At 37.3% G+C, this 15,841-nt stretch overlaps 1 protein-coding gene across 2 annotated transcripts; it reads left to right on the top strand.

Annotated features, from left to right (window-relative positions):
• The first annotated feature begins 10 nt into the window (after window positions 1-10).
• Window positions 11-15,326, top strand: LOC101736299 (protein NYNRIN). Of its 2 annotated transcripts, none has more exons than XM_004933506.5 (6): window positions 11-341; window positions 2,448-3,104; window positions 4,255-4,433; window positions 9,567-9,668; window positions 10,999-11,118; window positions 11,225-15,326. In XM_004933506.5, the coding sequence occupies exons 1-6, from the start codon at window positions 330-332 to the stop codon at window positions 11,442-11,444; spliced, it is 1,290 nt and encodes a 429-aa protein (XP_004933563.1). In that variant the 5' UTR covers window positions 11-329; the 3' UTR covers window positions 11,445-15,326. The 2 variants fall into 2 exon arrangements, with proteins under 2 accessions (XP_004933563.1, XP_004933562.1); XM_004933505.5 differs by having other exon boundaries at window positions 53-291.
• The last annotated feature ends 515 nt before the right edge of the window (window positions 15,327-15,841 follow it).

Here is a 15,841-nt window from a genome sequence, read left to right as displayed (position 1 = left end):
TAGATGGTATGCGCATGATCGGGATTTCGCGAGGACATCGCTATCTTAGGGCAGCGAGCCATATTCTTTTTCTGTGAATTATTGACATTTTTGACATTGATGCCATAAATTAAATTTTCTGAACGACATATTTGCGAATGTAGTATCTACCTACAATTCTACAATGTAAAGCTGTAAAACACCTTAACTAATTAAAATCGGTTTAAATTTTACTCGTGATCTTTCATCTTACCTTAGTATTAAACTAATTCGAAGTTATACGATATGGGCAAGCCGTCGTCTTTGAAATCCGTTAGTTTTTTTTATTTTTTTAACTCTTGTCAACGAAAATGAATAAACAGGTAAAAGTTATTTAGTGAAAATAATTCACGTGGGAAACGCTGCCGCTTTGTAATGCGCTGAATGTATTGCTTTTCTTAAAAAACTACGCGGATTGATAATACCGAAATGCTTGACTTGTTGATTGTTTGAAAATATAACCAAAATATGAACAAAACTAATTTGTTACGCACGATTAAAAAGAGCAGTCTGTATGTATGTTTTGGAAAAAACCTTCTTTTCTCAACTTCATTTTTTTGTACAATCTATAACTAAGGAATCTTTACTAAAGTTAAGAAGGTTAAAGTTACGTTATATTTGTCGTGAATTGTTGTTTGTTCCATCAGGTTTTTAAGTCAGATTAAACTTTAAGATTTCATTTTGTGAAATAAGTATTCCAAAAAACAGCCTAATACTAAAAAGCAAAATTAGTGAATCTACGTAAATAGAAATATTTCTATGCTTATTCTCTGTGCATTCATGAACTGTTCTTACGATTGTGATGAAACTTGGCGCAGTTGCAGTTCCCACTCCAAGAAGGCTTATTAAAACTATGTAGTCTTCAGCGGCTTGGTTCTTGGAATCACTGATATCCATAACTAATGGTAACCATTCACAATCATTGTATCATGTATCTATGCACAAAAGAGGTTTCTATAACAATATTATGAACAAATAATAATAATAAATAATATTTATTCAAGCCTCTTAAAATACAAACACGTACAACTAGTATAATAATAATATACATGGCTTTTTTATGAGGTATACGATTACAATATTCCCTGACTTTTATGCTAGGAAAACCTGTGTTACTAAAGTCAGTGGTTCAGTGCTAGGTCACCAGGTAAAGTAAGTTAACCAGGAAGAGCTATCTGTAGGAATATAGTATATACGTGTGAGTGTGTGTGTGTGAGTGTGTTATAAATATTATATTATTTAAATGATATGTTAAATAAACACAGTAGAGCTTAGCCAGGTTTCACTAATAATAATATAGAGACTATACTAATGCTTGTAAGTATATAAATTACAATATACACAATCGTATAGGTATATTGTTATCTGCTACTGCTTCAAGTTCTCTAATAGCTTGTTTTGTCTAAGCTTTCATGCTTGAGCAAAAGGTTAGTACGATATGTCACTTGATGAATCACTTGGTTATATTCAAGCTTAATTAATATTAACTGGGAACATTAAATTGGTGTTTGCATGGAATACTTAATGGTGGTAGGACCTCTATTGAGTCTGCGCAGGTAAGTACCACCACCCTGCCTATTTCTGCCGTGAAGCAGTTATGCGTTTCGGTTTGAAGAGTAAGGCAGCCGTTGTAACTATACTTGAGACCTTAGAACTTATATCTCAAGGCGGGTGGCGCATTTACGTTTTAGATGTCTATGGGCTCCAGTAACCACTTAACACCAGGTGGGCTGTGAGCTCGTCCACCGATCTAAGCAATAAAAAAATATTTATATTATAAGTACTTGAACTTTTGAAATTTTACTGCCTTCACTACATCACACTATAGTATATTATAATACATTACGTTCTATATACTGTCATTTATATTATTACTATGTAAATACTATTTATATATTAATGTACTTTACTTATTTTACCAACATCAGAATTAAATGCAGACTATTTTACTGATAAACAGTATGCTATGTTATTTCAAAAGCTATTATTTAACTATAATTACCCTTAATGTTTTGCTTACTATTATTGTGGCTGTTGTTACTTATCTGGAATTGCTAGGATATCAGTTTTCTTTGTTGTTAAGTCACAGCCCATACTCACTAGAATCAATATCCACTACATCGGAAGGACATCAATATTTCCCTACTCAGTGCCAAGGACATTCAACATATTCCTACCCAACCTGGGATACAGTATGGAAATCTCAAGGCAACAGCTGTGTTTAAATGGCTTCCAAATGCAGTCAAATAAATATTTTGCACTGATATATTTTTTTTTCTATATAAGTGTCTCTTCAGTAGTGTTACGATATTTCGTTTAACATCATGGAAATATACATAAAAACAGATCTATTATTTTGTACAACACTATAATTATTTTAAATCTTAAATAAAAAAATAATAATGGATTTACTAATTTTATCATTACAGAAATCAAAAACATCACTAAAGGATTCCAAAATGGAAATCAGAAGACTGTCTAATGTCCAAAAAACCTTTCTGAAAAAAACGGGCAGACAAAGATTGAACAGAACCATCACAAAAGTATTTAAAAATTTACGTGAGAATAAAAAAGCACTGAGTAAAATTTCAGAAGGCACAATCTCCTCAAACGATTCCAAATGCACAACAGTTATAAACAACAAAATACAACAGAAGACTGATAGTGATGAAATGTTGGTCATAAGCGATGATGAAGATTGTTCTATTATAGCCTTTTCGCCAAATCAGAGTAAACAGTGTTCGACTCCAAAGCCAAAGAGTTTGACTGGTATGGACATGAACCATAATCACTTGACAAACAATGCGAAAGGCACACAGGATTTAAATGTAGAAACAATTAATTTAACTAAGGAAATTAATTCGGATTCCTATGTGACAATAGATTTAGCTGACAGCAAATGTACATTTACCAGCGATGATGTTATATGCATAGATGACACAGTGAAGTCACCTGGTGACAGTACCTTTTCTGTAAGCGATATTGGACCTGTCGAGCTGGTGGACGATCAGACCGCTAGTCAGGGAGCTAAAGGAAATTTAAAGAAGTTTGGTAGAGGCTTATTGAGAAAAAAAGCAGGAGTCAAGGTAAAAATGTGCTTATTAAAATACACATTCCGAAACGAGGAGCCATTTATATAAGTTGATTAAAACTTACGTATCGTCTTGTGGGTCTGGTAGTTCATGACCCTGACTTTTGTGTCATGGCTCAGATTCAAAGGCCTGTGGAATGAGTATGTGAATCATTTTAATATTCAATGTCGTATGTGTATTTAATGTTGTGCGTGTTTGTGGCACCCATAACAGAACATCTTTTTGCACAATCTAAGCTTTTTTTTTTTTAAGTCTCAATAATTTATTAATAATGTGTTAATTTTTTTAATATGGAAACTAATTAATTAAGGGAGAGACTTTACACATTGACAGTAATAAATAAATAAATATTTACTAACAATCATGCCACGTTAACTGGTCCCGTGATAAGTTCGTAAAGAACTTGTGTTACAGGTACCAGATAACGGAAATAGATGTAAGATTTTTATTATACACATACATATATTTAATATACATCCATAACCCTGGAAAAGACATTTATATTTATCATACAAATATCTTCCCTTGGCGGGATTCGAACCCGCGACCCCCTTATGGAGTGACCATGTCACTTACCACTACACCAGATGGCCGTTATTACATAGTATTATACAGTATTTATTTATAATATTTTTTTTAACTTGCTACGGACAATTTTATACAGAGCTTAGCTTACACAGAACCAGTTTCCGATATCATATATGGGTTTGTGATTCCGGATATGCTACCGTTGAAAAACATTTTTTAATACTGATGTATGTAATGTATCAGAAATAATTTTGATAAAAAATTCGGGGTTAAAGGTGTGATGGGAGGCGGAGACCATTAAATTTGAATTGGTTCTTGTGTATGAGGAGACATATAAAACAAAGCCAATTCAATTCTATAAACTTATCAGACATTCGGATAGTAAAGTTCTAGAATAATTGGTATGCTGAGGACATTATGTATATGTCAAATACATACATACAAACAAGTCTACTCATTTACTGAAATAATAGCACAACTCAAAGACAAGAAAGTTTACAAACCCGTAAACAACAAAAAAACAACTACTAGTATATTCTTTGTTGAGTAAAATACTAATAATGTGTATTTCAAATAATAATATTATGTATTTAAAATAATAATAATTTTCTTTTAGGATTTAAAACAACAACCTCAGGAATGCGAGCCATTGATCAATTACTTAAACGAGGTTATATTAAGGCGTTCTCTATCTGACAACAGTGTAGGAAGCAATATCTACCATCCAAACAGGAAAAATATTAATAAGACCGGTCTACGAATGATTGTGATTGACGGTAGCAATGTAGCAGTGCAGTGAGTTAAATTAACTTTAGTCTACTCTCTCACATTGACCAACAAACAACTCAGAAATTATTGATTTCGAGTTATTTTGGAACGGTTTTCTGCTTTGGTAACAGACGTGGAGGTGGTTATTTAGTAGTTGCTCTTGGAGTTTATTGCCTTCAGGAACAGGCTTCATCAAATTGCTACTGACTCACTTTAGATTGATATTTTTGAGTGCTTTTAGAAACTAGTCATTTTGATGATCTCGTATTGCAAGGTGTAGGGGTAAACCATCAACGCAGAGTACTTTATTTAATGACCTATGAATTAAGTTTGGCTTCCACACACACACATGCTACAGATTACCTGTATAGACAGTTCCGGTGATTACAGAAAGACAGACATCAATGCACGCACATATTATTATATTACAAATGGAAAAATAAAAATGTTCTATTCTTGTATTTATAAACACATCTACCCTGGCTTATGTTGAGAGCGTGTTTTTCTTAAATCTAACAAGGGTAGACCAAATTAAATAAAAACTTACATAATATAATATTTATAACATAAAAGTGGAGTGGAGATAAGTCCTGGTAGTGAATCCTTCAGAACTAGACTCGAAATATTGCCAGCCTTGTACTCATCGTAGCTATAGGCTTGAGCGCTTACTGCGAAAAAAGATCGCTTTTTCATGGTGCTGGAATCCCAAGGAATGTCGCTGGAAACTTCCGAGACAATTGGCATTGATTGAGCCGGGGTTTTGAGTAATGTTCAGTATCGGTATCACTTGCACAAATCCAAGATGGCACCTAAGATCCCTAAACAGACCGAAGCGACACTTTACTCCTGGAGAACTTTAGCTTTGCCTTTTTCCCCTATTCGTTGGTAGCCTAAGAGGTTATTCCAGCTACGCTCGGGCGGGTAGGTGAGCTCACGGGCTCAACCTGAGAGAATTTGCTAACACTAGCCTTAGCAAGAGCAGTGCTTCGCTGAATCTACCACCGGATCGAAATTGCGACCCACTGAGGAGATCTGGCGAACTTAGTGGGCTGTGTCTATGGGTTAGTTCGACGAGGACGGTGACCGGTGCTTGACAAACCTAAAAGCACCGAGAATGAATCCGGGGATCCGACAAGACATGTTTCGTGCGACGGCGGCTTTGCGTTGCCCCTAGTTGCTTTGCAAAGTTCGAGACGGGGCCCCTGTGGTAATGCTTCCCGTCTCTATACTGGCACTCTTAAGTTCCTTTCGGCCTTTAGGACATGTGGTTCGAATGGAGAATACCAGAATGCCAAGACAACTGCTCTATGGCAAAGTAGAGGGCCGCAGAAGTCGTGGCAGACCCAAACTCTGATGGTTGGGTTGCGTGGAACGCGACCTCAAAGTTATCGGTGTCAGGAACTGGAAGGAGAAAGCCCTGAACAGAGCAGTCTGGAGAGACATACTGGACCAGGCTAAGGCCCACCCTGGGCTATAAGGCCTAAGACGATGATGATAAATTCCTTTGGTTCCATCCAGAAAAGAGCCATTTGAGTCATTGGTTAACTCTTGGCTCGTTTGGAATCAACCGGTCCAGAGAGATTAGGTTTTGAGTCGATCATATTATGATGTATTTTGATGATTTTCTGTTACCTCCCCTTTTCTTCGTTTATCGCACCGCCTGCCACCAAAGAGTGGAGTTCATCCCTGCTACTTGGAACTTGACTACTACAGCTAAGCCGTACCCTTGGCCTTTGCTAACATCTATAAGCGACGGCGACCGTTCACCTCTAGACATTTTACTAACTCTATGGGTCAGTCTCAAACAACCGATTGGTCAGCACCAGGCCAATTGTTTTTGTCTATCTGCCAGCAGTCTCGGGAGTCTATTCTGGTTTTGCCGTGACTGGTGGACGAGCTCACGGGGCTCAGCCTGAGAGGGTTTGTTAACTGACATTAAGGGTCGCGCACACGGGCCCCCGGTCACAGCCATAAAAGTCGCCACCGGATATTCCCTGTAATTTTCATACATTTTATATGGACTCACCACACACGGTTGATGCTGATGGCCGCCATACGCTACAAATCGTCGTTGTGACCCGCATCTTGTGACCCGCACCGGCCACTAGCCGCAGATACAAAAGACGCCGCCAAACGCCACTCGCGCGATTCCCCACCCCTCTCTCCCTTACCTCAGTTAACCTTTTTTACTGGTGGTAGGACCTCTTGTGAGTCCGCGCGGGTAGGTACCACCACTCTGCCTATTTCTGCCGTGAAGCAGTAATGCGTTTCGGTTCGAAGGATAGGGCAGCCGTTGTAATTATACTTGAGACCTTAGAACTTATATCGCAAGGCTGGTGGTGGCATTTTCGTCGTAGATGTCTGGGCTCCAGTAACCACTTAACACCAGGTGAGCTGTGACCTCCTCCACCCATCTAAGCATAAAAAAAACAGCTGTTCAATCGAAGGCAACGCGCGCATGTAGGCTTTGTTGATTGAAATTAATATGGATATAGAATTATCAGAGTCCATTATGATACTGCGCGCATGGAATACAAAAAATAGCAGCCACCGACCGCAAGTGTCGACCACCGGCCATAAGTGGCTGTCGCGTGTGGCCCGTGTGCGGCGACCCTTACCCTAGCAAGAGCACTGGTTCCGTGAAACCATCGGATAGGAACCGCATCCCACTGAGAAGGTCCAGCAAGGAACTCAGTAGTACTGGAGCACCCATCTCTCGTGAACTCCTGTGAATCAACAGCAGAGCACTTTTCTGGCATGAGACCCAAGAAACGTGGATGAACTATCAAATATCCTATATTGGCTTCTGACCGGCTGTGCTTATCGCTGGAGCAGTTGTGGAATGGAGATCGATTCTCCTTGCAAGTTACTGTGAAGATGATTGGCTAACCGTGGCTCAGCTGAGTAAACTGATAAGCCGGGGTCCAGTTGTAGACAATTGATGGCAGTCATCACTGATTGCCATCACTGTCGATCTTATCTAGTCAAGCGATTACTGTCATCTCTGCGATGATAGATCACTCCAAGATTTTTTTATAGCTAGATGAGTGGACGAGTTCACGGCCGACCTGATTTTAAGTGGATACCGGTGCCCATAGATCGAAATCTACAACGTAAATGACACCATCCACTTTCAGATCAGATTTTTCCGAATTGTTTTAACCACCTGACATCGTATTATTTAAAAAACTGCGGTATACCTTCCCAGTGCTTTGGTTAACGATTTTCCGTATTTTCCCGAAGGTATTGACACCAATACTGGCCGCAGAGATAGTCTCTAAATGTGACAGGGCTGCCAAAGAAGGAATAAATTTAATGCACTTCAAAGATTTTTTAAATGACTTATGTAACTATTATTGTTTTGCTTACATTATACAGGGCTCGTGGTCTGACCAGTGTTACTTGGTTATTGGATCCCCTAGACATCGCAGGGCTAACTGTACAATGTCTCAGTGTCAGTATAGTCCTAAGGCAGGTTATAGTTTATAATCGATTTCTGTCGAAAGGAGAGGAGCTCTTTCCAGAGCCCAATGGAATGTGGTAAAAGCTTACTCCGTAACCCTCACTAAGCCCAAATTAGTGTACTGACCACGAGATGGAATTTGAATGACGTATTGATGACAATTCGCTCCATTATAACAAATCTCCGATAAATAAATGAATGAACAAAACTTTTACCGTCAACATGGGGACCATAAGCTAAAAAGTTTCAAGGTGCAGTGATGATGTGCTAATGATAGTAATGATTGATTAGCAAGCACACTGTTACAGTGTATCTACAGGGTACGAATACTGCAGCCTCATATTCATAACTGATGCGAAATCTGGACAGATGTAATAGAAAAGATAACCAGACTTACGTCTGGTCGCTTTGTTTGAAAGTTTGAATTGACGGTAAAGTCTTAAAGGGCATTATGCTTAATCAAACAAGGCCAATAAAAACGTGCTTAGAGAAGTTTTAAAGCGCTAGTTCAGACACGCAGGAGCCGCGCGATTACAAATCGTGCAAAAATCCACAAAAATTGTAATGGTGTTCAAACGCCGGCTTTTTTTTTCTACCTAAGCTTGCCTTGCCTTGAGAGGCTATTTCAGCGTAACCTTAACTAGTAGGTGAGCTCGCGGGGCTCAAACCTGACGACCTTTCTAACACGAACCCTAGCAAGAGAGCCGTGCTTCGCAGAATCTACCACCGGATCGGAAACGCGACCCACTGAGAAGATCCGGCGAGAAACTCAGTGGGCTGTGTCTGTGGGTTAAAAACGCCGATGATTATTAAGCGTTATATTGCATGTCTTTTCTCCACTTCATCAATAAATAATTCGGTGTAGAAGCGATTCATAACGAGCTCACTTGCCGCGACGTGCTAACCGCGCTGTGTCCGCAACGTAACTGAACGCTGAAGAAAGACTCCATAGAAATGGCGGTCTAGCGGTTGAATGGCGGTAACCGCGTGGCTTGAATGATCGCGGGGTTATGTCTGACAAATTTCGAAATACGCATACAAATAAGATCCGCGCGATTCTGAAGCCTCGCGTTTCCCGTTGTGTTTGAACTAGCGCTAATACATGCTGCAAATGTAATAGAAACGTGGTCAATTGAAAATAAAAAGGATTGTGTGGTTTTATGAAACCACGGTAAAAGTGAAACTTTTTTTCACATTACAGACATTTAACTCTGACAAAAAACATTTAAATGAAACACTGACAAAAACAAATAAAATAGCGTGGAGCACTGGCATAAATGAGTAATAGTCTATATACTACACGGTCAGCTGCTGCGAACTATAGGCGCCGCCATATTGGCCTTGGCTGCTCTGACCTTTATACCTACTCCGCGGCCGACCGTCACGCGACATGCAACACACCGACGAAAAAGTTTGAGACGATGTAATAAAAGTTTCACTTTTAAAAAAAGTTTTTTTTTTACATTTCGTCCTCTTCTAATGCTATAAACACTAGTGCATGGTGCGCACTTAAAGTTAATTCGTGTTAAGGCTAAAACGTTGCACTAAAATGTTAGTAAGCATTTGGTTTCAGTAACTCCGCGAACAGATGGCGTTGTACTCAAATAATCGGCGCCATGTTGGAGACCGGTAAATTTGAATCGTCCATTAGGAAAATGCACGATCGTTTTTTATTAATTCGAACATGAACGTTTCAGACACAGCCGATATAAATTGTTCTCCGTTCGTGGTCTGAAAATATGCATTGATTTCTTCTTGAACCGCGGCCACGTGGTCAAAGCATTCGTGCCGAGATATAGGTGAGAGCTTTCTATTATTTGTGGTATAAACGAAATTTTCAGATTTTTGAAGTGGTAACTTCTTATGGGAGGCTATACAGCTTCGTTACTTATGGGACGCTTCGTTACGTAACGCGTTACGGCGTCAGTCTGTCTGGCTTCTCTTTCTCTCACGTGTACGGCAGCGGCACTGAGTACGTATGTAACTCCTAACTATTTATATATATTTTTTGTTGAAATGAAACTTCTAATGCGACTTCCAACAAGGTCGCGTTAAACGTTTAACGCTACCATGAAATAGAAAGAGACAGAGCGAGAGTGAATGCATGGGACTCGAACGCACTCGCGTACATATACCTGTTACAGGCCAGCGCGAGCAACGAATAGATCCAATATTTTAATGAAGTATTTAAAAAAAAAAATTATTTTTCTATCTATAATCTAAAATATATATAATATAAATGACATTAATTTTTTTTACATTATAATTTATGTTACAATTTTCTATACGTTATCATATTAATATACATAAAATTTAAGTAATAACATAAGATTTTCTCAAGTTAAACAATTTAAATATTACATAGTTAAACTAAGATTAGTTAAAGTTTAGCACTTCTGTCGAGCGTCCAGAGCGCACAATTTTTTGCCCAATTATTTTCATTTCAAATTCAAACAAAATCGTCCTACGCGAGAAACTGCGTTTTTTATGTTTTCGAAGTGTATTCAGTTGTATTTACTCACTAGATGGCGCTGCTCATCCTAAAAATATTTAATCTTTATGTTAGAAATTTCAATATTTCATTCACTGTCGTAGTCACTAACTATGTTCCTTGCCTGTGTGGTACACCGCGGAATGCGATTAATGCCATTTTCTGTCTCTTTCGTGCTTATGCGAAAGAGAGGGACGAATATTATTATTGGCAATACTACTGTCGTTTCTTTCCCCTTCAAATATACTAACGGTAAATTCTAATTCTAAACCTAAGTTGCGAAGTGTCAATTTTTTTTTTATTATTTCTCAAATGGGTGGACGAGCTCACAGCCCACCTGGTGTTAAGTGGTTACTGGAGCCCATAGACATCTACAACGTAAAGGCGCCACCCACTTTGAGATATGAGTTCTAAGGTCTCAGTATAGTTACAACGGCTGCCCCACCCTTTAAACCGAAACGCATTACTGCTTCACTGTAGAAATAGGCAGCGCGATGGTACTCTAGTAATCATTCAATCATAAAAAAAAACAAGAGGTCCTACCACCAGTACAAGAGTAATCTCTAAAATTTAGTTAGTAAATGTACACATACACTATTTTAAATCTACCCTCAATTGCACGTTTCTCTCATTCGAAGGTGTAAAAACGGAATGAGCACGGATCCGAAGCTTCTGGACGCCTTGGAGAAGGTCGGGAACGTCGTGTACACGCCTTCCCGGGAGGTCGACGGCAAGTTCATCACGCCCTACGACGACAGGTGAGCACGGTTCTACCAACTTGTCCTGAATAACTTCACCGATTTCGGCCTGAGGCTTTAGTCTTGGGTCTCGATCTGGGCTAAAGGGGGCTAATCAAATTCATAGGTACATAATCCAGTGCGCCGCGGAGTTTGACGGGGTCATAGTGTCCGGGGACAACTACCGTGACCTCATCGACGAGAACCCGACGTGGCGTTACATTATTAAGAACAGGCTACTTCCGTTTACTTGGGTCGAGGATATGATCATGTTCCCCAAGGATCCGCTCGGCAGAAATGGCCCAACCCTCGACCAGTTCTTGAGGCATGACCCACCCACAAAATGAGGGATTTATATGCCTTACCCCACCGATTATATCGCCAACATGACATCTACACAGAATTAACCCTTTTAGTGCAGACCTTACTTTGACACATCTTCCAGAAATTGCCAAAGGATTTTTGACAAAACAAATATGTACCTTATTGATTTAAGTGTGCACAGAATCTTAATTATGTCTCTCAAATGTAAATGGATTTTTGTAATTGTTTCCCTTATGTGCAAGGGATATATCAAACCACTGAAATTAAACATATTTTTTAATATAACTGTATTTATTTAATTAAAAATAAATAATGACTGAGCAGTAGACGATATTCCGTCGCTCTGTACTCTATACGCATTAATAGAGAGTCGATCTATCGACGGTTCGCGCTATAAGGGTTAAGAAGTATACGACAACAAATTGCATGGCATACCGGATTATTTAAATTAAAATTCCACTTATAAGACCCCGCAATGGTCTAAGTAGTGAGGTTTAGTTTTGATCTAAATGATCAATTGATTCATTGTTTTTTTTATGTTAACTATTAAAGTTGTACAGGGATTGCGATTACTATTAATTATAAATATGTAAGAATAAAAAATTGACTTGAACCATTTCATTACTTCAAAACATTCGAAGTTTAATGTTAAATACTCTTAGTCTTTTGTGGATTCCTTTGTAAAATTGGAGACACGTGTCTTCACGAAATTGTATCTGTCTATAATTGAGACAGTATAATATAGAATAGGACTTTTTAAAATCTAGCCAAACCATTTTGGATGTAAAATATACTAAATAATATGATAAATTAAATAGGATAACACATGAAACATTAAAATTTAAATTATGAAACTACTTAAAATGTCCCACATACTACATACAGTGTAGGGGCATGTTTTTACTGATGTATTCTTTAATGATGTGAAGTCTTTTAACCTCAAGCCTCAAGACTCAAGATTGACGTGGCGCATTCACATTTTGATCTCAAAGATCTATTATGATCAGCAATAGGTTGAACTGAGTCAGAGCTCAACTCTGAATATAAAAAAAAAATTATTAAACATTAAAGGTGGGTTGTGTTATACGACCTTTTTTTTTTAAATACCCTCAAAATTTTGTAACCTTCAATTTTGGCAACTAAGACTTCTTATGGCTCTTTATCGTGAACTTGGACAATATTGAATAAGCGATACGCTTTATTAAGTCTTCCGGTCCATGAATTTAGGGGAAATGTGGGCATTTTTTGGAGGAAAGTGTTTTAAAATTTCCGTAAATGTGTATTTATGCATTACGAGTTTCAATATTCAATAGAATATTATATAATTGACAGGAGTTATACTGCTTCAGTCGAATTAAGTTCGAATCACTATTCGCGTCGCCAATATACATGAAAGTAACATTCTAGCCGAACAATGTACTACATAATATTTACATCAATAAAGATTCACTTGATGATGACCGGTTTTTTTTTTTTTGATAACGCCATCTTGTTGTGTCTTTAAAGCGGTTAGTTGCCCTCAATTAAGAGAAATAGTATTATTATTCGCCAATAGATGTCGGGAAGAGTTGATTATCGAAAACACGAATAAAACAACATTTTCTGAAAATAAATCGTAGCTAGATCGATTTATCGCCCCCGAAATCCCCTGTATACTAAATTTTAGTACGTGGCAAATCATGGTTAGTGATAGTAAAAAGGTATTTTATATTTAAAGTGATCTACGCGCCGCATGTTATAGGGGATTTGAAACAAACACAAAATAATACTTGAATGAGCTTTTGAAAAATACTCGAATGCTTCGATGAACGTAAAGAGAATTAATTGTACTGTAATATTACAAAGCAAAAAGAAGCAATTTTTTTAAAGAGCTAAAATATTTTAAAAGTTGTCAACATCCTTTGTAAATATCTCAATAAAAACCTAGCTTTTAACTTAAGATGTGATGCATGCGGCATTTTGTGTTCTATGGGAATGAAAATAAAACTTTGGTTTTTTTTTTAGATATTTTTTCAATTAATCCAAATCCCCGAGTATTTTTACAATTTACTCGTAATAATGAGCACTGCCTTTGAATGAAGACTTAAAATGTTACTGAATTAAGAACGTCATTAAAATATTCCAATACTGAATAAATACAATATTATTAACTGAGATATAAGCTAAGTCAAATAACTTTGTTGCTTAGTTAAATAACGGCACAAGTCAACGTTTTCTTTTTACGCGATTGTGATCCTACATTGATGTAGAATCAATACATTAGAATGTAATATTTGCGTGGCTTAAAATTTTCTCCAATCTCCAATCGAATCTGTCAATGAATTGATGACCGAACTACTCGCGTATGTGGAACATTACTGTCCTAATCACAAATCAAATTTAGATTTTATTTCAGCCTAATATTGTGTCACTGATATCGGATATGTCAAAATTTATTCACATCATCATGTCGCATAAAAAAATCACATATATAATCTGGCAACTCAGAACTAAGTGACGTTGGCAACACCACAGTCTGTCAGATGAATGTTCCATAGAGAAACTGTTTTTTTCTTCGAATATATTTTTAAACGGGAACAAGTTCGACCCACCTGATGTTAAGTGGTCACCGAAGCCCATAGACATCAACAACGTAATAGGCGCCGGTAATATTGAGGCACAAGTTCTAAGTCACATTTTTATAGTACAACGGCCGTCTCAAACCAAAACGCATTTCTGCTTCAGAAAACTTAAGGTGAGAACCACCTACCCATCTGTATGAACTCATAATCACTAAGTTATATTTACTGATTTTTCCTTTTTCTTTGTCTCAGAGAGTTTGTAGAGGTTGTTTACTGGTGGTAGGACCTCTTGTGAGTCCGCACGGATAGGTACCACCACCCTGCCTATTTCAGCTGTGAAGCAGTAATGCGTTTCGGTTTCAAGGGTGGGGCAGCCGTTGTAATTGTACTGAGACCTTAGAACTTATATCTCAAGGTGTGTGGCGCATTTACGTTGTGGATGTCTATGGGCTCCAGTAACCACTTAACACCAGGTGGGCTGTGAGCTCGTCCGCACATCTAAGCAATAGAAAAAAACCTCTGGAAGCCATCCCATTATTAAATTATAAATAATATACTACTTCACACTAGAAGTCGATTTTTTATTAATCTGTTTTATTGCAATTGTTCTCTTATGCCGTTATTTAATTTAACCACCGTTAAAATACGTATATTAAAATTAAAGGTAATAATATTATTAATAGATTGAGCATGGCAACTGTGACGAGATTTTGTTACATTTTTTGATTGATGCAGATCAAAAGGAAAATGTTTTAAAATATTATCAGAAACTCCAAATTAACTTTATTATGAAAATAATATATTCTGAGCTTTTAAGATCTAATGAATGTGAAGATTGAGGTCGTATTGTGAATGCAATTAGGTTTTTTTTTAATGAGATGTAGTTTGTGATTTTGTATACATAATAATATTTTTAGTGAAGCTTTGCTTGCTTTGAACATTTGTTTTAAAAAAGCGCTTAGTCAAAGTAAGATATTGGAAATATGTATGAGTGAAATTAGAAGTTTGTGTTCTTCTATGCCTCATTATGTTATTTTAATGTTTTTTTTTTAGAATTAATTAGAGATATAGTATGTCAATATTTTTAGGTATTGTACCTAATATAGTATATAGTAGTATTATAAAGGTGATTTTTCTAGAAGTTTGATAATTGTGTTATTTTTTATATTTTAATTTGTACAGATGCCTATGAATGATTTGTGTAATACGTAGGAATTTTAGGTTAAATTTTAATTAAAACCTAAAACATACGGCATACATTGGCAATGTTAGTTTTCTTAATACATTTATTGTTTGTAGCGACTTTAATACTTAAATTTGATGTAAATTAAACGTTTAATGATGTGTGTTGTTTTATTCTCATTTTTTATTGCCCTAAGACGCTGTTTACCGTTAAGTACTCGATTTTTTTTTTATAGTTGGGTGGACGCCCTTACAGCCCACCTGGTGTTAAGTGGTTACTGGAGTCCATAGACATCTGCAACGTAAATTCGCCATCCACCTTAGTTCTAAGGTCTCAGTATAATTACAACGGCTGCCCCACCCTTCAAACCGAAACGCATTACTGCTTCACGGCAGAAATAGGTGGGGTGGTGGTACCTACCCGCGCTGACTCACAAGAGACCAGTAATTACCTAAATTATAATTTTGCGGGTTTGATTTTCATTACACGATGTTATTCCTTCACCGTGGAAGTCAATCGTGAACATTTGTTGAATACGTATTTCATTAGAAAAATTGGTACCCGCCTGCGGGATTCGAACACCGGTGCATCACTAGATACGAATGCACCAGACGTCCTATCCTTTAGGCCACGACGACTTTAATATTGACAAAGCGATAGCTCGCATGGCCTCGAA

Source organism: Bombyx mori, chromosome 28 (genome assembly GCF_030269925.1).
Source record: "Bombyx mori chromosome 28, ASM3026992v2".
NCBI classification, from domain to species: Eukaryota; Metazoa; Arthropoda; class Insecta; order Lepidoptera; family Bombycidae; genus Bombyx; species Bombyx mori.
Note: the sequence above shows the minus strand (reverse complement) of the source record. Positions and strands in the feature narration are given on the sequence as shown.

Excerpts from the sequence above, each read along its gene's own strand:
- LOC101736299 (XM_004933505.5), top strand. The coding sequence starts at position 265 with ATGGGCAAGCCGTCGTCTTTGAAATCC. Across the intron at positions 3,105-4,254 it reads GAAAAAAAGCAGGAGTCAAG|GATTTAAAACAACAACCTCA; the intron begins GTAAAAATGTGC and ends ATTTTCTTTTAG. Across the intron at positions 11,119-11,224 it reads ATCACGCCCTACGACGACAG|GTACATAATCCAGTGCGCCG; the intron begins GTGAGCACGGTT and ends TCAAATTCATAG.